Raw genomic sequence first — 22,314 nt, 5'->3', positions numbered from 1 at the left:
CACACACACACACACACACACACACACACACACACACACACACCACCCCCTGTGGTTTGTAAACTCACTAATAAAACTCACTAGCCACCAAAGAGAAAAGACATGACAGTAAAGAAGAGGAGGACTTGCAGTGGGAGTCTAAGATATAAATATGGTCAAAACGCTTTATATGCATGTGTGAAAACATTATATTAAACCATCACTAAGTATAATTAACACATGCTAATTAAAAATAAAACTTAGATTTTACATTTTTCTGATGCGGATGCCAGTCCATGGCCCAGGACCAGTGTCTCTGGTGCAGTGAGTCTGGGACCCAGGTATCTACGTATTTTTTTACATTTATCTGTTTTGTGTGGCACACATTTGGAGGTCAGAGGACAACGAGGAGGAGGAGTCTCGGTTTTCTCCTTTCACCGTGAGAGCTCTGAGGACTGAACTCATCTTGTCAGACTTGGCAACAAGCACCCTTACCAAACGAGCCACGCCCACACCCCCACCACTTTTAAGCTGCACTGGGGCATTGGTGACTTCAGGAATACTTTGGGCTGGCTGCCCAGCCTCCTCAGAAAGAAGAAGCAAACAGCCATGCATCCTGACAGCCATGTTTCCCAAGAGGGCACACCTCACCATGCACAAATGAATGGGTTTGGGACCCCCTCAGGGAGGCTTTTAAAGCGGCTTCATTTGTGTAGAGCTATGCATGTGAGTTTGTGTGTGTGGTGCTGAGAATCCACCCCGGGGCCTCTCGGATGCCCGGCAGCCTCGTCGCTAGCACTGGGCCTTCATGATTTTGCGGCTCAGTACACGTGGCAGTGTTCAGTGACCAGTACACACGTGGGAGTGGGTAATGACAGCCACTTTCCTGCCATATGGACTGGAAAACAGAATCTTTACTCAAAGGGAAGCGAATCAAGACATCAGCATGAAAGCCTGTGGTGGGAAAAGATGGCTTCCATCCTGAGGATGCCAAGCCAGGTTCCTAGTACTTTCTGGGGACTGGCTGGATCCAGGGTTTCTGTGAGGCGCCTTACAGTTTCTTCTCAAACCCCTAAAGGAATCCAAGGTACAACTAGGCCCGAATAACCGCTGAACTGTAAGCATGTAAAATGCTCATGAAACATTAGCTGGGTGATGATGTAGAAAACGCACAAGGTCAGTTTGATTCTCGGGCACTGGGCTAAGCATTTATCTTTTAAAAGCCACTTCACACAATACTGAAACAATAGATGTGTCATGCTGACTGTCAAAACAATGTCACTCTTTCAGTGATGATTGGCATTTCAAATCAGTGAGGAAAGAATTTATTAATCAATAAAGTTGATTGCATGCCTACCGAGTCTCACACAGGCAATGGCCTGGGAAGAAAAAAAAAATTGAACTGTGTATCCCACCCTGAAGTAAGGAGCCTATGAGTCAAACCAAACCAAGCAATGGAAAATAACCCTTGTGCTGCATGTCCTGTTGTGGCAGAAAACCAACTAGCTGTTTACAAAGGTGTATACAACACGAGGGATGGAACAATAAAAAATAAATGTAAAAACTCAACTCGGGGCTGGAGATGTAGCTTAGTCATATGCTCGCATAGCATGTGTGAGGCCCTGAATTTGACCCCCAGCACCACAAGAAAAGAAAAGGAAGCTGGGGGTGGGGGGTGGGAGGGGAGTGACTACATCCAATGGGATTTTTTACTATACCTAAGTTTGCAAAAGAAAGGACTGTTCATAGACCTATAGGCTATCTGGAAGTAGTCTGGTCCCTCCGTGACTGGCCTGAGACTTCTCCTCCTAGGAGAAAATCCTCAGACATCTGGCCCAGGGAGGAAGCCTCTGGAAGGAGGAGAGCAGGGAGAGCCCTGACTTCACGGGGAAGCTCGGAGTCTGCAAAACCTCCCTCTGTCCATCCCTCCACTTTAGACCACCATGAACTCAAGAGACCAGAAGAGACAAACCAAGAGAAATCAAACCCAAACCCTACAGTGTGTGAGACCCTGGGTTCAGTCCCCAGCACCATGAGGAAAGGGGAAGTAAGGGGACAAAATCCAATGGAATATTGCACTAGGTGTAAGTTTGTAGAATCCTGAAAAGACAGATGGAAGAAAGGCTAGATTTTCTTCACCAACCAGTCATTTTCTTTCCTAACACCTCCAAGGCGTATTTTAATTAGCACTCATACCTGTAATTTTGGGATTAGCCAGATTGTAGATTATATATATTAAATTAAGAAAATTTGATCAACTACTTAGGATGCCAGAGAACATACCAGCGATGAGAACAGAATCCACAAAACACCCTGAAATCCCTGCTGGCTTGTTTGCTAATTCTCTAGAGTCCTTTTGTGCTGGGTGGTGATAATGCAGCTTCAATTCCAGCCAGACAATGGCAGGACGCAGGCAGCTGCTCCGAGGAAAATGAAGCGGTATTATTTATTGTGGTCCATTCTCATTTGCTTCGGAGTTTTTCCTTCCCACGAACAACTCGTTATGAACAGATACTACAGGGTGGAAGGGAGGCATCATTTACCATTGTTACTGCAGCAGCCTCACCTTGTTTAGGATGTCTCTTTCCCTCAGAAGCTCCTCCATTGCCTTCTTATCCATCTCCGCTTGCTTCTTTGAAGATTCCACCTCTGAATTGCCAGGCAAGAAAATAACAATGAAGGTAGAGGAAGCCAAAGTGATTTTTAAAAACAACGTAGTTTCGCCTGTTCAGCGTTACAACTACTCAGAGTTGAGTGACAGGTGACCTTTTTTCTAGCTCAAGGATGTAGATCTTCTGGTCCCACTAAAGAGATGGAAAAAGAAGCTAAAAGAGATTAAGCCAGCCACAGAACCAAGGGTTAGCAAGGATGAGATTAAAAGCTTGAGCCCACTGGCTGCCAAAGTCTTTGCACTGTTCAGATCTTTTTCATTATATCGGTAGGTAGAAATATGAAATGCAACTACCTAGAACTTGTTATATCCTTTCATTTCTCAAGTCTCTCTATATGACTCTCAGTAGAATTCTGTAGCTTTTTATATATAATTCTTATAGACATGTTGGTTACTTTGTTTATAGGTATTTTATTACTTTAGTTACTGCTGTGGAAGAGGAGTCTAGCTAATTTTCCTTTATAAAATGCTATTGGTACCTACATATATTTTATAGCCTACCACCTTACTGAAGTCTCTTATTAATTCTGGAAGATTTTGAAGGTTGTCTCTTAGAAGTTATGGTAGGAAATCCTACCACAGAAAGGGTCCATGCCCTAACCATTATGGCTAACACCGCTCTTAGTTTAGGTGCATCAAAAGAAACAGGTCCCACTGGTACGCAGCTGTAGCTATTTGGGAGGCTGAGCGTTGGAGAGCTGCTTCAGCCTGGAAATTCAAGGGTAGCCTGGGTGATACAGCAAAGCGCTATAACAAACAAAGACCCCTAAGAAAAGATATTGTCAACAGTACATAGGAAATAACCAAAAAAAGAATCATGCTGACTTTCATAAATGTGACTTAGTGAGAAAGGAATTTGACTTGTTGCTTTGCTCAATAGGGTAAAAATATCTATGGGGCATTAGAGAGTTGGCTTGGCGGTTAAAAGTACTTTTGCTTTTAACTCTTCCAGAGGATCCAGGTTCAATTCCCAGCACCTGCATGGCAGCTCACAATTTCCTGTAACTGCAACCCAGGGGATTCAATGCTCCCTTCTGGTGTTTCAGGGTACCAGACACCCACATGGTACACAGACATTTAAGTAAAACACCTACAAACATTAAATAACAATTGAACATGGACACATATAGTCAGAGAGAGAACAATGGAATGATCTCAAAGCTTACAGTTATGGCAGGCAAAAACCATAAAATTAAAACATGAGACAATTTCTGTCTCATTTGGCCAATCACATGCTCTAAAGTTTCATTTTTCTTCTAAAATTTCATTTTTCTTCCTTTCTGTCATGGAAGACTTCAGGCTGTAAACTTTCATTCCCCTGTTAGCGCCCCAGAGGCAAGCTCTGCCCCATACCCGGTTGCTCATGGTCAGTTTACAGAACAGATACATGGAGAGGTTTCCAAGTTAACTTGCAACTACACCTCGATGAAAGATTGCCTCCCAGCCTCAGAAGGACTTTCTAGAGCGGACTTGACAAGCATGCCGAATAGTAATATCTAGAGATCTAGATTTCTGCCCAACTTGCAGAGAGGCAATATGCTCTTTTATGTGTATCTTTAGGCAACTTATGGCACTCAGCAGCCTGCAAAGAAATGTGTGTTCCTACATCACACCATCAGAATTCATACCCAGAGTCTCTTTCTCCAGGTCCAAGAGCCGTTTCTGCCACACCCTATTTGACCAGTATCCCACATTTTAAATTATGCTGTTGTTCAGAGATAACGTGTGACATTTAGTAGTGGGTATATCTGAACCACAACCAACCCCAGACCTTCTTAATCAAGGACAGTCATCTCAACATATTCGAAAAGACCTCAGAGTTGAGATGTTATCTATTTCAGTGGCAAACGCTGAACACTAGTTTAGGTTAGATTCCCCTGGAGCCAGCAGAACTTACGGAAGGATTTGTGATGTAAAGGGGTTAACGGTATTGGAAATGGTGGCCCCTCCAGTTCGAATGTCATCTGGTGTCACTTGGCATGGTTCCATCCTTGGGCACACAGAGCCCTGGGTTGTGGCCTGGCAGGAGTCACCGGCGAGACACTTCTGGATGGGAGCACAGCGGCTTGTAGTGACTTACCTCTCTCCAGCCCCAGGATCTGGTTCTTCAGGGTCTCCTTGTGCTGCTCCACCTCTGCCTTCTGGTCCTCGAGCAGGTGCAGCTTCTTGTGGATCTGTTCCCGGATCTTGTTCAGCTTCCCAATGTCTGTGCGCATCTGGTGGACTTCTTCCTCTTTGGACTGTATTAGGAGAGAGAATCAGCCAGGATGCTGAACAAACAAAAATCCATGACTGACTATGGCAAACTCGGAGACAACAAAAAGATTCTCTGTCTGAGTCAGTGCCGTGGTTCCATGGAACTGGATTAAACACATACACTGTTCAGTTGTGAAAGAAGTTGAAGGCCTCTGTTCTATGGATAAAGTATGTGGTGCATAAAATAAAAATGATGAAAAGGCTGATAAAAACCTTATGTTTTAAATTGCCACCTATTGATAAAATCAACCAAGAATCCTGAGTTATGTGCATGCAAATGCACGAGCTCTGCATACAAGTGCCGCATTTGATTGGCGGTTTCACAGACTTAAAAAGTGATCTCTCTGAGAAGGTTATTAAATTGCTATAAAATATTTGAACATTCTTTCGGGGCCACAGGGTCATCTAGCCCAGTTACAGGCACTGGAAAAGAGTCCCCCCTTCCTCAAAGTGTGTGAGTCTGTCGGTGCGCAGACAGACTGGTGGCCTGGGTAGCGTGAATAGGCAAACCTACGCGACGGCAAGAGGCCTCAGAAAAGAATCACTGCAAAGAAACGCTCCAGTCGTGTGGGCTTTTTAATTTAAAATTAAATTCATACCGAGGGGTGTGGTGGGGCACACCTGTAAGCCCAGCACTTGGGAGGCAGAGGCAGGGGGATCTCTGTGAGTTCAAGGCCAGCCTGGTCTAAAATAATAATAATAATTAAAAATAATAAAATTAAACTAAGTTCACTTTTTAAAGACACTCTCCAACAAGAACTGGAGAGGTGGTTAAAGCACTGCTGCGCTTCCCGAGGACCCGGCTTTGACTCCCAGCCCCCACGTCGTAACCATTGTCCCAGGGATCCAGCATCCTCTTCTGCGGGTACCGGACATGCATGTGGTATACAGACATACATGCAGGCCAAATATAAAAATTCTTAAAGATTTTTAATTTTCTATTTTAAATAGCTAAGAAAACTTACTATAAAGGCAGTTCAGGATTTTTCTGTAGTCTTAACTCTTAAGAGAAAATTAGCTACACAGGTCATCCCTGGGCTACTGCTGGAAACATAATCCCATTAATTTAGGGGTGCAACAAGAGTTGTCCATCTTTCCAGATGTCTCATTCATGTCATGAAAGCACAGAGTTAGTGGGATACTTATTTTTACCGTAATTTCACCTCAGGGGCTAATACATCATTCTGACTTAAGTGACCATCTCTTGTCCGCTCCAACTTACTGCACTGTCACAAGGAACAAGCTGCAACTCACTATAGACTCTTATAACCCTTCTTAGCCTTAGACCCTGGAAGGTTCCGGTTGGCTGACCTTAAAGCCTTTTTCAGTGGTGTGGTGGTTTAACTATAACACCATTAATCCAGACTCCATGGTTATGCTTCAGAAAAATCCTGGAAAATTCAAAACAAGATCCATGGGGTGTGTGTGTAGGTGCGTGTGCGTGTGCGTGTGCGTGTGTGTGTGTGTGTGTGTGTGTCCTCTTCAGATTCTCAGAGGAGACCATAACACAAAAAAATGTTCTGGCTCACTCTCTCTACATTATTCTTCATAGGCCGTTTACTTTAGGTCCAGGATCCAGACACATAATAAAAAAAGGGAACATGGATTTTCCTTTCAGAACTCAAGTGAAAAATACAAAGCTGTCTGTTAATCACAAAGGCACATACTCTGGACTTTAGTGTCAAGTGAGGATCCAAAGTTCATTTGCAAGCACCCTTTCATGAGGGAAGGAATAACGGGAAAACAGCTTGAACTATGCGTTAGCTAGAAGCAAAAAGCATGATTCCACAATGCTGGACTACCCAAAAGTGCCAGCCCATGCCCCAGCCCTCCCACGCTACCTTCTCCTTACAAACAGTAAGATCTAAGCTGAGCTCTCTATTGTGCACGTAATGAATAGATTCTAGTTCTGGGCAACTGGTTGCTTGCAGGCCTAATTACAGAGACAAGCATCTGACCTTGATTGAGAAGGCTTTTACATTCGTATCTAATTTTATAAATAAGAGAGGGAGTCATCAGACTCCCGAAGCTTCTGGGCCTGAAGCAATCACTGTGGGCTTGCACCTGCCGCCTGTATCAAGGCTCTCAGTCCCGCTAATATAGGGGCTCCAGTGGCAAAGGCAAACCTGCATTGACAGGCACTGAGGACGGACGCGCTAGGGGCCAGACAATGCGCGCGGTGTTTACTTTGAGTTCCAGGGTCTTCTGCTGGTTTTCCTGGGACAGCTGTTCACACGTCAAAGTGTGCTGTTCGTTCTCTTGCTGGAGTTTCGTATTCCGCATCTGACACTGCTCCAGCTCCTTCGCAGCTCTCTCGTTCAGTATCTGAAGGGTGGGGGCGGGGGCGGGGGAGCTGGTTAATGCCTGTTAATGTGATGACTATGTCTGCATATGCACACAGGAGACCCCCAAAGATACCAAGCACGGTCCTTTTTGTCTTGCAGAAAAAAAAAAATATTCCCAGTGAAGGCACTAACACACTCAAATATAATGAATGTTAAATGGCTGAGGAAAATGATGCCTTCTAATGAATAACACAGTGAGCATGATTTTTTTTTTTTTTTTTCTGAGAGCCTTTGGGAAGTCTTGTTCACAGGTGGTGGATAAATATTTTAATGCCTGTTTGCCGTTTGGCAGGCTTTGCATACGCAACAATTTCTATAATCATTGTAAATGAGCTAGAGATTCAAATGGGTTTTGTCAGCTCTGGGGCTCTGAAGCTGCATCTTCAGAAGCAAATCCTGCATTAACATGCCTCCAACATTTTCCTGAGCAGAACAATCCCCAACACCAACCCAGCGACAATTCCCCTCTAATCCAACTTAAGTCGAAACCGGGCGCAGCGGTGGAGTGACGTATTGCCTGTCCTGAGCAGACATGATTTAAAACAACAAAGGATCTATCTGAAGAAGCTGTTTCTGCTGGGAAAACACTGAGGATGTGAAGGATAACAAATGAGCTAAAGGAAGAAAAGGGGGAAACAGGCGCTCTAGATAGCTTCCTGGTGTGTGAAAACAAAATGCAAGAAAAAGGCATCAACTCCCTGTCAATGGGAACTAAACAAAATGGGACCAGCTATGCTAAAGATGACAGTTTCTTTTACATTGATCCTGGACAGTATTATTTAAAACCTTTGTTTTACCCAGGTGTCCAAAGTCTTTTTTTTTTTTTCAATTTCATGTTAAAAGGAGCCTCGTGGATTTTTCCCAGTGTGAGACTGCACACTGTGTATTTTCCACTTGAAGTCTGGCTTTATATAAAATTAATAAGGCACAAATGACAAAGAAATGCATTCTAATATCTACTTTTTAAATAGGAAAGTGTTGTGTTACTTGACAAGTCTTTAGAAACAAATTTAATAAGGAAAAAAATATTTTTAGGAAAAGACTCTCCAACTAAATGTATTATTTCTTTAAGGAATGGAAAAGGGGGGGTGATACATATCTGTAATCTCAGTACTTGCAAGGCTGGGTCAGAAAGATTGCAAGTTCAAGGCTAGCCTGGGCTGATCTGTGTCTCCAGGGAGGGAGGAAAAAAGAAGAAAAGAGAGATTAGCATCATTAGTATCTCTATAGTCTTAACTGGCCACAAGAGGGGAAGCATTAGAAACAGCTATAGTTAAAATGCATAAAGATTAAGAATGGCTTTCTCCACTCCAAACTTAAATCTGTTAGTAATAAATATTACATTATACTCATTCACTCATTGCACAGCATTTCATGGGCACCATAACAGCATTGACATTAAGGTTATCTGTCTGCACTGATACAGTTCACCAACTAGCCACACTGAGCACTTAAAATGACCTTGCACAAATAGTTGAATTTTAAGTTATTAATAAATATAAAAGTTTAATGCATACTTGTGACATACATGCTTGTCCACATGTACAGTGCCCACCCATGGAGGGTTTAAAAGAAACTAACATAAAGCCAGGCAGGGTGATAAAGACCTCTAATCCCAGCTGCGCAGTAGAGAGGGGAGGAGAATAGCCAGTTCAAGATCAGAAGGAACAACCTGGAGAGACCCTGTCTCAAAATAAAAACTAAAAATGGAAAAAAAGTAAAGTGTGGTATATAGCTCGATGACAGTGTGCTTGCCTGTCATGTGCCAACTTGTATGTTCAATCCCCACAACTCCAAAAAAGGAGGAAAAAAATACCTGTGGGGTTTGGAAGCAAGAAAATAGTTCATAAATATCCCAAAAGAATCACTGGGGCTGGATAGATGATGGCTCAGTGGTTAGAGAGAACAGGCTGTTCTTCCAGAGGATCCAAGTTGGAGTCCTAGAACCCACATAGTAGCTCACAGCTTTCAGCAACTCCAGTGGTAGACCCCACATCCTCTCTGGCTTCTGAGGGCACTAGGCACACATATGGCACACAGACACACATGCAAGCAAAACACTCATGTGAATAAAAACTCTTTATTCAAAGCCCAGTTACAGCAGTGTGTAGCATGATCCTATCATGACTACTGAGTTGTTCCTATTTTCCAGGAAAATCACACACACACACACACACACACACACACACACACGCACGCACGCACGCACGCACAGTGGGTGTTGGACTGCAGTTCAGTTGGTAGAGGATTTGCCTAGCATACAAAAAGGCCTGAGGTCTGTCCCCAGCATCAAACATACTAGGCATGGTGGTGCCTGCCAGTAATCCTAGCACTTGGGGTTGGGATTCGGGATCAGAAGTTCAAGGCCATTGTAAGCTTCATACTGAATTTGAGGCTACCCTGTGCTACTGGAGAACCTGTAAAGAAAGAAAGAGGGGAAAGAGGGGGAGGGAGGGGAGGGGAGGGAGGGAAGAAGGAGAGCAGAGCAGAGCAGAGCAGAGGGGAGGCTACAGTTCACCTTCTGCTCCTTGAGCTGCTGCTCCAGCCGCTGAAGCTCCTCCTTGCTCTTCACCATGTACTGCTGCAGAGCCTTGATCTCCGTCTGCCTGTTTTCCATGTCCGTCTGGATCTGCCTGAGCTCTTTCTCCAGCTTCTCCTTCTTCCGGGACTCCCTGGAAGCTTCATTCTGGCGATGCTGAATTTCTTGTTGGAACTGTGGGCAAGGACAGAGAGAAAAGCGATGAGCCCTTGCAGAGGCAGGCCTCCACAGACAAGGTCTGAACCAGCAGTCTCTGGCCTGTAGCATGCTTCTACAGCACAGGCCTCTGTGGAACAGTCATGCTGGGCCACAAAGCTCACAGTTTCAGGCGTGTTCTGTGTTGATTTTCAGGACATTGACACCAAAGGTCCACCCTGGCTGAAGGTGATATTGTAAATATCAACCGAATGCAGAAAGCCGGAGTCCTACGATGTTAAATATATTAAGACCACCCAGCTTATCATTATGAGGGGACAGCTACCGGAAATAAGAAATTGTATTTCTCGTTCCAGAGCGCTGCTAAGTCAAGTACTGTGGTTACATCTTGATGTCCAAAGTCTATAAAAAGCCCTTTTCATATCTTGTGCTCAAAAATGGCTTTTTCTCAGAAGAGTCTGCTCTTTTGATTTGTCTTGTGAATTATAAAGGAGAAGAAGGTCGGGAGATTTCTTAGTCTGTTTCTGGTGTAAGGACACCCACTTGAGGCCAAACCATAAGCAAAGCCACGCATGACCTTAGTGACTGCTCAGACAGAACCCCAGGCAAAATGGGCTCAAGAAACAGGGCCAGAGAAACAAGCCAGAACAGAGGACATTTGGGGTTATATCTGAGAGAGGCATTAGATGGGAAAGGAGCCCGGAAGGACAGACCGACTACTATCCAGAACACAGCGAGCAGACCTGAGTGATGATCTGTTCCGCATCCTCCTTGGCGCGCTCTGTTTCCTGCTGCTGTTCAGAGGTCTGAGCGAGGTTCTCACGCAGTTTCACCACTTCTGTCAAGAGCTGGTCGCGCTCCTTGGTCACCTCTTCTTTGAACTTCAGTAAATCTCGGATGCTGAAATGGAAGAAGGGGAACACAGGAGTCAGACAAAGTGGCCATTGGTTCAGGGGCCCTTCCTATTCGCAGGCCTGGCTTCCCCGGAGGTCGATGGTGCACAGTCAGGTGGCAAGTGACAACGATAGGTGTTGGCTGAAAAGAAATGACAAAAATAACAAAACACGTACGATCCTTTTGTTTTTACCAAAATAGTATCTATTCCTCTCTCTCTCTCTACCTCTATGAGTGTGTGTGTGTGTGTGTGTGTGTGTGTGTGTGTTTGTGCGTATGTGTGCATTTTACAGACACTTCTAAAAAGACAGACAGTCATCATATTACCAGTTATCTCTGAGAATCAGGGTTTGGGGTAGAAAAGTCAGAGGCATGGGTTGTTCTGTTACCTCTGTGTTCCATGGATCTGTTACAGTAAGACCATGCTGTTATTGTCAACTCTTATAATGTGCTCTGAGGAGATGTCAATTTAGGGGATTATTTATCTAACGTATCCAATGGGGGGCTACGATGACAACTAAAATGTCACTGTAAAATGTATAAAGCATAAATATAACCCAATAACACACATTGTTGATTTTCTTCCCATTCAACCAAAGAAATGAGTTCATCCCAAGGGCTACAGCCCAGAGAAAATGTTCTCTGAACTAACTGGAAAATCAGGCATGCTGCCAGGTTTTGGAGAGCCTGTGATAATGCTCATTGATTAGAATTGTAAACCAAATAGCGCCACATGACAAAGCCCATTCCATCTGATGGGCCATGACTTCCTGCAGAACTGGTGCTTGCTGCGGAGTGTGAAACTGCATCTGGTAGATGTCTGCAGCAGGGCAAGCCCAGAGGGAGCAGCAGAAAGCTAAGAGCACCCAGCTGACAGTCATCAAGCTCAAAACACGGGCACTTGACAGCACTCCTTCTACCAGCATCCTTGACATAGCATACATGTTTAATAAGGAACCTTCAAACCCGTGCCCAAGCTCCTCTGCACAAGTGAAACTGTAACGCTGAAGCTGCTTGAAGAGAGCGAGCCTCAGCCGAGCACACGGAGGAAGCCCCAACTCCAAGCCACACCTGCGCCACTCTCTTCCTCACCCTCTTTCACTTCTTGTTAAAATGCCTACTGTCTGAGTCAGTTTCCTCATGTGGCTCACCATTAGTTCTTCCATGAGTCCATCACTGCAGAGACCACATGGTTGATTTTCCTTCTCCCTCCCTGATGCCTGTACCTGCCACATCAAAGTTACACTGATAGATCAAGAAAATACAAGAAACTGACAGAGCAACATTAGGCTTGGCTAACAGTGCCCAAGGAGAGGCACCTGTTCCTGGCGAGAGCCTTTGTGTGCCCTGCGCTGTGCTAGATAGAGAATTATAAAATTCTCTTCCTTTGGGAGTTCACAGCTTAAACACAGAGTAAAAATGTCCTAGTTTGCTTTTCTGTTGTTGTGGTAAAGACCATGACCAAAAGCAACCTGGGGACAGAAACCCCCCAGGTCACAGTCCATCATGAGGGGAAGTCAGGGCAAGATCTCAAAGCAGGATTCTGGACATAGAAACTGTAGTAGAGGCCACGAAGGTGGCTTGGTCCTGCTCAGACTGCTTTCTTCCACAACTTCCACCAGGCTCAGGGGCACCACCAACACTGGGCTGGACCCTCCCACCCCAATCATTAATCAAGAAAATACTCCCCAGAGGCTTGCCTACAGGTGATCTAATGGGGGTACTTTTCTCAGCTGAGGTCTCTAGATGACTGAGCTCCTGTCAAGTTGACTAGTCACTGGGATCTGGAGGTGGAGAGGAGATGGAACAGAAATGCTGAGTGTGACAAAGTTAAGATGGTGTTCCAGGTGGGTTTTAAAGGAGAAAAGGCGTCTTTGGCACAGGGGGAAATGCTTGTGTAAAGATGGGAGTACAAACAATGAGTGAGGGGTGGCTTGGCCTGAGGCCAGAGAACGAACTGCAGCAGACATTTGAACAGCTTTGAATGACATGTTGAGGAATCTGTCCTTTATCCTTTGAGTACAGTTAGCCGAGCAGGGATGGGGGACAGGTGCCTGTGTGCTTCAGACACATACCTCAGGTTTCAACCATGGACAAAATGGAAATGTCTTGCTGCAGACATGCGCAGCAGAGAACAGGAGGTGCAGGCCAGGCAGCAGCAGCACCCACTGAAAAGTCAAACCAACAAGACAAAGCATACGGAAAGAAATGGCAGAGTGAGGAACAACCCAGTTCCTGCCCGGAACCTGAACAGGTAGGAAAGATGGGGATTAATCATGGAGGGTAGGTGAGAGCTGTTGGGACGAGGCAGAGAGGCCAATATTCCATTCTATACAAGTTTAAGATGACTGCCTTCTACACACTCACCCTTACACTGCAGATAAGTGTGGCTCCCATCCCTCATCAACGCAGACACAGACCAGCACAGAAAGACACAACTGGTGAATATGCAGAGAACAGCTAACCGTGGGGTGCCCAACCCAGTTGCTATATCTACAGAGCAACTCAATACTGAAGGCCCAGGGACGTGTGCAGAAGAGCAGGTGGAGAGTTTAAGAGCCAAAGGTCCAAGGCGTCTGCTTCAGGACAGTGTCTTCTGTATATGATGGGGAAGCTGTACCCATGAATTATCAGCAATAGGTTTGCCTAAACAAGACCCGAAGAGTGACAACACCAACAGGCATGCCAACACAGATAGGGATGATCTCATAAGGACCCACCCCTATGTGAGGAGCTAGGCGGTCCTAGTGGTTGCTGAGACAGGGAGAATCGGTTTTCTGATAGAAGCCCCTTGATGCATTATCCAAAGCCAAGTGGTCCTCCCTAAACACATTCGCGTATAAACAATGCCAAATGAAATCAGCAGGTTGCATTTGTAAATTATTGCTGGGGGGGGGGGGCTGTTTGTAAAACATCAGCGATTAAGATGCCAAACTAACAGAAAGGTAAGCCTGAAACCTCCACTCAAACTGTAATAGTGATCCTTCGAGAGAAAGAAGTGTAATATAATCTTTGGGGAGGAGAGTGGGAATCTTAAAAAGAAAAAGTAGGAGGCCTGGAGAGATGGCTCAGTGTGCTTGAGCACCAGCTGAACCCAGGTTCAATTCCCAGCACCCACACAGTAGCTCGCAACCACCTGTCACTCCATCCTGGGGATCTGATGCCGTCCTCTGGATTCCATGCACAGCAGACGTGCAAGCGGCACGCAGACAGACATGCGCACAAAGCTCCTAGGCAAATAAAGTTTAAAAACAAATCTTTAAAAGATAAAAACAGCTAAACAGAAAACAGTTTCTAGGAACCCCACAAAGGGGAGTTTTGCAATGCCAAGAACCTTTCCAGGAGCTGCAGTCCAACCCCAGGCTGATGGCGCAAGCCTGCCCTAGGTTGCTGCATGGTGCAAAGGACCCAGCAGAGGCCAGCTCATTAACTGTTGAGAAGATTTGGACCTACTTGCTGTCCTGGTCCATTGACAGTCCAGTCCCCTGCTCAACTAGTTTGGTCAGGTTCACAATTTCCTCTTTCAGGGCAAGAATTGTCTCCTTGGCCTTTTGCTCCTTATCATATGCCGAATCCACCATCTTCCAGGCTTTTTCAATTTCCTGATGGACCAGAGAATATCAGTGAGATAAGGAACAAATGGGATTCCTCGTGCAAGATAAACTAATACAAAGAACAGCACTATGACGACAGTGTGGTTAGGTCAATTACAGAGAAATAAAAGTATGTATTACACACTCTGAGAAGATGTGGACTGAGTTGTTCAATGTGAACCAACAGGGAAGAGCAAGGGGGTGTGGCTGAAAGGTTCTACAGGTACAGCTCTACCTAGAAGGATTGCTTCTGACAAACTGATAAACTTAAAAAACGTAAAGTGAGTGCTTATATGCTTTACATCTATCTACAATGGCTCTATTGCATAAGAGAGGATCACAGATCCAATCCTTAAATATATTGAAAAGATTATTGGTAATTTTGCAAATAAAAAATATAGTTTAGTCAGGCACAGGTGAACTGTGTCTGAGAAACAGCTGTAAACCTCTGGCCTCCACACAAGTACACACATACTTGCATCTGTATGCAAACACACACACACACACCTGTTCTAATGCACACCTGTAATCCTAGCACCAGGAAGGTAAAAGCAGGGGATCATGAGTTTGAGGCCAACCTGGCTACATAGCAGGTTCAAGGCCAGCCTGAAAATATTTATATACATATACTTACACACATACACACACACATTAATAGAACAAACACACACAGATATACAATGTGTGTGTGCGCACATGTGCACTTGAGTTTTGACCTCAGGTCCCATGTGAGCGTGTGAATAGCGAGGTCAGCTCTAGAACAATCCACAGGGTTCCTTTTCTTTGCCGGTACCAGACGATGCACAGCAATCTTTCTATTCCCATCTTCAGAAGCCCAAATCCAGATCCTCTCAAATTCACCTTAGGCAAGCACTCTGATTGGCACTTGGCTACTTTTTATTTTTTATTTGAGAAAGAGAGAGAGAGGTGGGAGGAGGGAAGAAGGAAGGGAGGGAGGGAATCTCAACATGTGTCTCAGGCTAGCCTGTTTTCTTAGAAACAAATGTTCAAGCTCTTGGGGGGAATAAACCCCATGGCAGGGAATGGAACTATGACTTATCCAGCCCTGACTTCCTTACTGTTGTGGAATGCCAGGCAGAATACTGACGTACACACTTAAAGGCAAATTACTGCTGTTGGGGTAAAGGAACCACTTGAGCGTTTGTCTGCAGCAACCTTGACTTTGTCCTGCCGCTTCAACCATCTTGAAGCATTTTTTGTCAAGTAGAATTTGAGTCTTTTAAATAAATAAAAGCCTATAAAGTATCAATGAAATGTTTAGCTTTTATGTTGACAAGAAATAAAAAGGATGGGAGGGGCAAATTCAAGCTTGCTGTCACAGCACACAGAGTCCCCTTGGGTAACCACAGAACGTCCCCTAGTGACCCAAAGCAATGTGTCAATGTGTGGGCTCTGTCCCAATAGACTAGCCATACGCACATCTGGGCAAAACAAGTGTGGGATTTCTAAATGAGAATGTGATTGCACAATGTTTTAGCCAAACCAATTTCACCGATTAGATTTTCATCAATTTGTGACTTTCATTTCCAGTGTTAAAGTTTATAATGAAAAGTATTTTTCCAATTATAAAATGAATTACTGTTTCCTTCTATTACTTTTCTAGCAAGAAAAAGAAAATGACAGTAGAGAAAAGTCATGTTACAGAAGAGTAGTTTCTAAGAAAACGGGTCAGTCCTCTCTTGCACTGGTCTTGGAAGTTAATTTGAATTGGATGACATCTGATTGCATACTATCAAGGGAATTACCTAAAACATTCATAAATTGTTTCTCAGAGCTAGAGATTTAATTATAAATTAGTATAGCTCAACCTCTTATGACTTTGAGATAAACAGGGAACATTTATGTTTTATCTTCAAGAAAGTACAACAATGTTAAGGATGAAAAACACAGTGTAGAGCAAAGGCAAGCTTCCTCCAAGTTCCCCAGACTGAATCTCTGACTCCTACAGATCATTTGGGGGGGGGGGGGGGGAATGAAGAGACAAGGAAAAGGACATTGAGAAGAATGGTTATGAAAACTACCCCCTGGAAGTTCACAAAACAATCTCTCCAGGAGAAAGAGAAAAAGGAGAAATGTAAATGTATTTTTAACAAGATAGCAGGATGAAGGCTCAGTGGATAAAGTGCTAGCCACAAAAACCCAGTAACCTAAGTTGTGTGCCCAGGTTCTACCGGTGACACAAGCTTCAGTCCCAGCGCTAGGGAGGTAGAGACAGGAGGACCCGTGGGGCTGAACCAGCCAGCCAGTCTAGTCTGATCTGGAAGCACCAGCCGATGAGAAGCCCTGTTACTACAAACTAGGGGGACTGTGTCTGAGAAACAGCTGTAAACCTCTGGCCTCCACACAAGTACACATATGCCTGCATCTGCATGCAAACACACACACAGTCAGGTGTATGCACAGCTTACATCAGAGAGAACATCTTGGGATTCCCAGTATTACATCTTCTCTCTACGCCTTTCGGCTAACCTATTCTTTTCCTGAAACTAGAAAACTTGTTTTCAAAGGGTAAACCTCATCAAGGTTAATTACTTTCTTTCAAAAACAACACTCTTCCCTAGGTTTAATGAATATTTACATCATGTACATTTTTATCTCATAACTCATGTCTTACCAGCCAGAGAGCTGTCAGTATAATGGACAAGTGACATTTGAAATTCAAGTTCATCTGTTTCTAGAGCACTGACCTTCTTGAGAGATGTGATGGTGATCTGGTCATCCTGAGAAAGCTTCAGGGCAGTGGCAACCTTGGCAGAGTTCACCACAATCTCTGCGTTCAGCTCTCTGCATTTGGCCATGAGACGCTTCTCATTTTCGTAAGACTTTTTCATGACAGCATGAAGCTTCTCATATTCAATCCTGAATTTTTCCAGACTTCTGTCTCCTGAAAGTTCACTGAGAACCTCCTGAAAATCTCTCTCAATTTCTTCAAATGCAGTTTCCTCCATCACTAGTTTTTCAGCCTTGTCCTGCAAGAAGAAGCAAGGATGTTACTTCTTTACTGTCAAGAAATGGCTCCTGGTATCACACACACACACACACACACACACACACACACATACACACACACACACATACACACACACACACAGGGCTGCTGGTACCCCAGAGGGAAAGTCCCTCATGCACGCAGGTACTAGTACTCCAAAAGGAAAGACCCTCGCACAAGCAGCTGATGGTACTCCAGATCATATGCAAAGCAAAAGCCACAAGCCAGCAGAAACATTGCAACTATAAGTTGGGAAGGTTATATATATATATGGTATTTTATTGATGTAAGGTCATACCCAAGTAATGTAAGCCTTAACTCCAATAAGATGGGCATCAGTCACAGATTTGAGCAAAGACACACAGAGAGAGCCTATAAAGATGGCTTGGACTGATGCAATTGGAATCCAAAGAAGGCTAACCATTGCCAGCGACTACCAGAGACTAGGAAGAGACAAGGAAAGATTTAATGGGGATCTCAAAGGGAGCATGACCCTGCAACCACCTGACTCTAGACTTCTAGCATTAAGAACTGAGACAAAAGATGTCTACTGTGTAAGCCCTCTGATCTGTGGTACTTTGATATGGCTACTCTAGAAGATGAACACCTATTTATTAGGCACAGCACAGCAGCACTAATAAGAATAAAAGTATGGTTAATGCATTCATTCATTCATTCATTCAAAGGGCACTTATTCACCACCTTCTATAGGAGCGTTCTGTGATGGAGCCCATAAAGGCAACTGAGGTAAGAAATAAATGACCCATCCACGGGGTATTTCTGTTTTACTAGCTGGTGGAGTATGCTCTGTAGTAACTAAAGTAGAGAATTCAGTCCTTGCCATAAAGTGCATTCAATGTCCTTTAAGAACACATAAAAAGAGACTTACTCCCAACAGCGAGAATAAAGCACTCTTCGTGAAAGAAGTGGTGCTCAAGCCATTAAAAAGAAGAAAAAGATTCTCACAGGTGGCTCTGGAGAAAAGATCCTTCCCTGAAGATGGCAGTGCCTAAGGAAGAGCTCACAGTCAGGCAAGTGCCCAGTGCCCGAGGTGCCCACATATAAGAGGCGTGACAAGGAGAAGAGGCAGTGATGGGAGTGTGGGCACAGAATGCTGAGCTAAGGATTATGTATCTATTGTTCTGTCACCCACAAAGACCCACTCAAAACTTCTAAGGGTAGATATGATTAGCAAGCTTTATTTATGTTTCCTACATTATGCTTCAATAGTCTACACCAAGAAAGGGCTTAAGGTCATCAAAGAAACCAAATGATCTTTCATCCTAATAATAATAAAATCCTAATCCACCCTGGAGATTCTAAGTAGTCTAAGTTTGCCTCTTCTCTCCTTGAGCACAGCTTGCCCAATATGAGGAAACTTTATATAGTCTTGGTTTAAAAAAAAAAAAAAAAGTACTGTTAATTAAATCCCTACACATGACGTGCAAGCAAAACACAGTGTTTAGAGACTTGAATAGATGTGGTGCCTGTAACACTTGGCATAACAGCTTTAGTACTATTTTAAACCCAACAGAGGTTTCCCTACTAAAAGCATTGTCGCACAGAACACGATTCAGCAAATGCACCAAGAAGGAAAAACCATATTAAGCAAATGTGCTGCTGTTGCTCCATCTCATTGATGCAAAACCTGAGTCACAAACACCAATTCACCCAAGCATCTTGCACTCTGGGCTTGAAAGTGGCATTGGTGTCAACACTTGGTCAGCACTCTAACGATTTGTTTGCACCCAGGTTCTCCCTGTACACCTGGCATTTAGTACAGGGAAGGAAAAATATCGTAGAAACTTTTGCTAACAAAAGAGATCTATTTTCATGTTGTCACTCCAAAAAGCACTCTTCTACTAAAGGCAAAGCAAAGCTAATCTCTTAGCTCTGATCAATGAGCCGTCGGTATCGTCTACTTTGTGGCCAAGCGTGATAGCACGTATTCAGGAAGACAGCAGCAAGAGGTGATCAGAGGAACTGTGACATTCCGCCATTCACCTACCCAGAGTGTCTGCTGAATGCCAGGCAGTGCTCTAGGTTCTGGGGCTCACCAGCTTGTAAGGAGGAAAACTCATTCATGGAGAACAAAGAACAATGAAATAAGACGAGACAATAAGTGCAGGAGAAAACACCGAAAGCAAATAACGAAGGGCATAAATGAGAGTAGAGGGACCAAGAGAGGAAGATGGGAAACAGAGAGACGTGAAAAAGACTGGGTAGTGGGGAGGAGTGAGAGGGCCTCGGTGTCACGGGAGTCATGAGATCAGAGCGATGGCACCTGGGACCAATGTGGGGAATAAAGAACCACAGGAGCAGAGTTTACAAAGGGAGATCGGCGTGAAAGGGATGGAATGTGGGGAAACACAGAGGCCTAGACAAGACAGGAAGCAATAGGGTGGGGCATGGTGGTGTTGGGCGGTGCGGGAACAATGGTGTAGGTCCGTTCAGTCACGGGATTAGGTACTCAGAAGACTTCCACTTTGGTTAAATTTTCTGCTGTCATGTCTTAAAATTCTTAATTTTAACAAAAGTTTTCCGCTTTGCTCTGGGCCTCACAGATTATGCAGCTGGCACTGGCTGGAGACTGTATAAGAAGGTAAGGTGGGGTAGGTTCAGACAGAGCAGTGAAGAATTTAAATAAGACCAGGATAAATAAGGACTCCGAATGTCAAATGATGTAGGACGAAGGCCTGTTATAAATGAGAGAGCTAATGGACAGACAGGTCACTGAAGGATGCAGAAATGAGCCCTCATCAGTGAGGCTGAAGATGAAGTGTCCTATAATACGGGTGAGAGATGGAGGCTGTGAGATGTTAACACAGGGTCAATGAGAACACAGAGCAGTGGCAATGCGCTGAAGGACCTTGACGAAAGTACGTGACAGCTGGGGATCAAATATCAGGGAATCAGGGCGCGACAGGTGGACAAGTTAGTGAGCAGGTTGAGTTTGTCGTTGAGACATTTTCAATAACCTCTCTGTGCCTGCAGTTCAGACGACAGGGTACAGCCACGGTCTGAAAAAGGAAGAAGTGGACAGAGCCAAAGAAGAAAAGCGCGAGGGTGCAGACAGCAGACAGCGAGGATGCTGCTGAAGGAGGATCGGAATTAGTGAAGGTAACAGGGCATGAGTTCCAGTAGGAGGGAGATGACAAGGGGAGGTTGAAAGAGAGAAACAACGGAGGGACGCTGACTCCTGACCTCCGACATCCTGGCGCTCTTTGGAGGCAGCCTCAAAGGCTGCCCTGGAGATCAGAAAACTGGGCTGGAGTCTGGAGAAGGGGCTGTGCACTGTCCCCAGTGTCTAAAAGGGCGACACGTTTTTTTTATTCTGATCGCCAGCCCGGGCGCGGAAACTCGGCGCTCGGAGCGTCTTTGGTCGCCTGGCAACCGCCACGCCCCCTCCCCTGCCTCCGCCTCTGCGGGGCAAGCTGAGCAGACGTTCGAAAGGGGCGGAGCCCCACAGGTCGGTCCTTGGAGCCTGGTCGGCAGAGAAATATGCAAATATACCCTGAAGGGGTGGAGTCAAGGAAATCTAGGGGCGGTGCCTCTGAGAGGCTTAGTGGAGTCCCCAGGCCCCGGAGAAAGCAGAGAAGTGTGCGCTGTAAACGTGAAGAGCTGGAATAACCAGTCTTGTTCGTGAAATGTGGTTTTATCTTCCTCTTTATCGCTAGCCCTACCCTGACCCTCAAAATCAGCCCCAAAGTTGTTAATAAGTTCTCGTGTGCTCAGATATGTATTTTTAAAATCAATACCATTTTCTCAGTGTTTTCTTTACAGTAATATGTTATTGAACGTTAGAAATCATCATATGTTCCTTTTTCACTCAACCTTCTTCTCTAGGGTCTATACCACACTCGTGCGCATTGCGGCTGACGGCTGTTTGGTGTTTCAAATTGGGAATCTAACCCATGTTATTCCCTCGCTCAAATGTTAAATAGCATGGCTGCCTCCAGTTCACCGACACCAGTAATAATGTAGCAGCCATGGCCACTGCTGTCTGGAGTTCATTTTATAGACCTGTATGTAAACTCCCCTGAAAGGTGTGCACAGGGGAATCCTGGGGATATCCCATTAGAACCTGTATGAGTCCAGCCAAGGGGCCACTAGGGCTAAAACAGCCTCTCCTCTCCCTACAGTGTGCCTACTGTAGTATGTACACTTCGGCTTGCCCTACTACACACAGGCAAACGCTCTGTTTTGCAGCCAACTCACGAACCTGAGAGGCTGTGATCCTGTGACTCCCCGGACAGTGTACCTCTTCACAGCCTGAAAGTGGGCTCTGCTTTCCGACTGCAAAGGTGTTCCTACTAATCCAGTGGAAGCCGGTTACTCGATGGCACCGAGGACTGTTAGAGGTCAGTACATAGCACGCCCTTAGGGCCTCGTACCACAGTGTCCCAGAGTCAGCATCTCTGCCACAGCTCATCTTCATAAACACCTACCCAAAAGGTGCTTACTGTGATCAAGGGCCTTACAAACACCGGTTCATCTAATTAGTGGATTATCTAATTCTGTCAGTGGGCTGGGAGAAGCAGGAGCACATTTTTGCTTTTATTTCCAGCCTCTCCACTGAAGAACTGGAACACTTCCTCAGATGTGCATGAGCCACGCTGGGTGTCCCCTATGTGAGTTGCCTACGCATAATCTCTGCAAACAGTTCTTTTCCTTTAAACGTCTTAAATATTTCTTGAAAGTTAAAATAATAGAAATAATAAAATAGCATGGAAAAAAGCATTTTACTTTTCTTTATTTGGACGAGTTTCAATAGGGTTTCATTTGGGGGATACCTAAATTGTCTTTTTAAAAATTACAGCAATGGTTGAAATCTATGTTAATCAAGAGGGTAAAACTCACTTGCATATCAC

General features: G+C 44.7%; 1 protein-coding gene across 1 annotated transcript in view; it reads right to left on the bottom strand.

The window, feature by feature from the left end:
* Positions 1–17,680, bottom strand: part of Cfap58 (cilia and flagella associated protein 58) — a 108,453-nt gene extending 90,773 nt beyond the window's left edge. The window contains exons 1-8 of the mRNA XM_055591752.1: positions 17,621–17,680; positions 17,142–17,423; positions 14,294–14,442; positions 10,690–10,846; positions 9,770–9,964; positions 7,094–7,231; positions 4,731–4,890; positions 2,546–2,628 (exon numbers count right to left, since the gene is read on the bottom strand). Of these exons, the coding sequence (XP_055447727.1) occupies positions 2,546–2,628; positions 4,731–4,890; positions 7,094–7,231; positions 9,770–9,964; positions 10,690–10,846; positions 14,294–14,442; positions 17,142–17,423; positions 17,621–17,680 (1,224 nt within the window). The remainder of the gene's footprint in view (positions 1–2,545; positions 2,629–4,730; positions 4,891–7,093; positions 7,232–9,769; positions 9,965–10,689; positions 10,847–14,293; positions 14,443–17,141; positions 17,424–17,620) is intronic.
* Between the last annotated feature and the right edge of the window lie 4,634 nt (positions 17,681–22,314).

Source organism: Psammomys obesus, unplaced genomic scaffold (genome assembly GCF_907164565.1).
Source record: "Psammomys obesus unplaced genomic scaffold, mPsaObe1.curated_primary_1811, whole genome shotgun sequence".
Lineage (NCBI taxonomy): Eukaryota > Metazoa > Chordata > Mammalia > Rodentia > Muridae > Psammomys > Psammomys obesus.
Note: the sequence above shows the minus strand (reverse complement) of the source record. Positions and strands in the feature narration are given on the sequence as shown.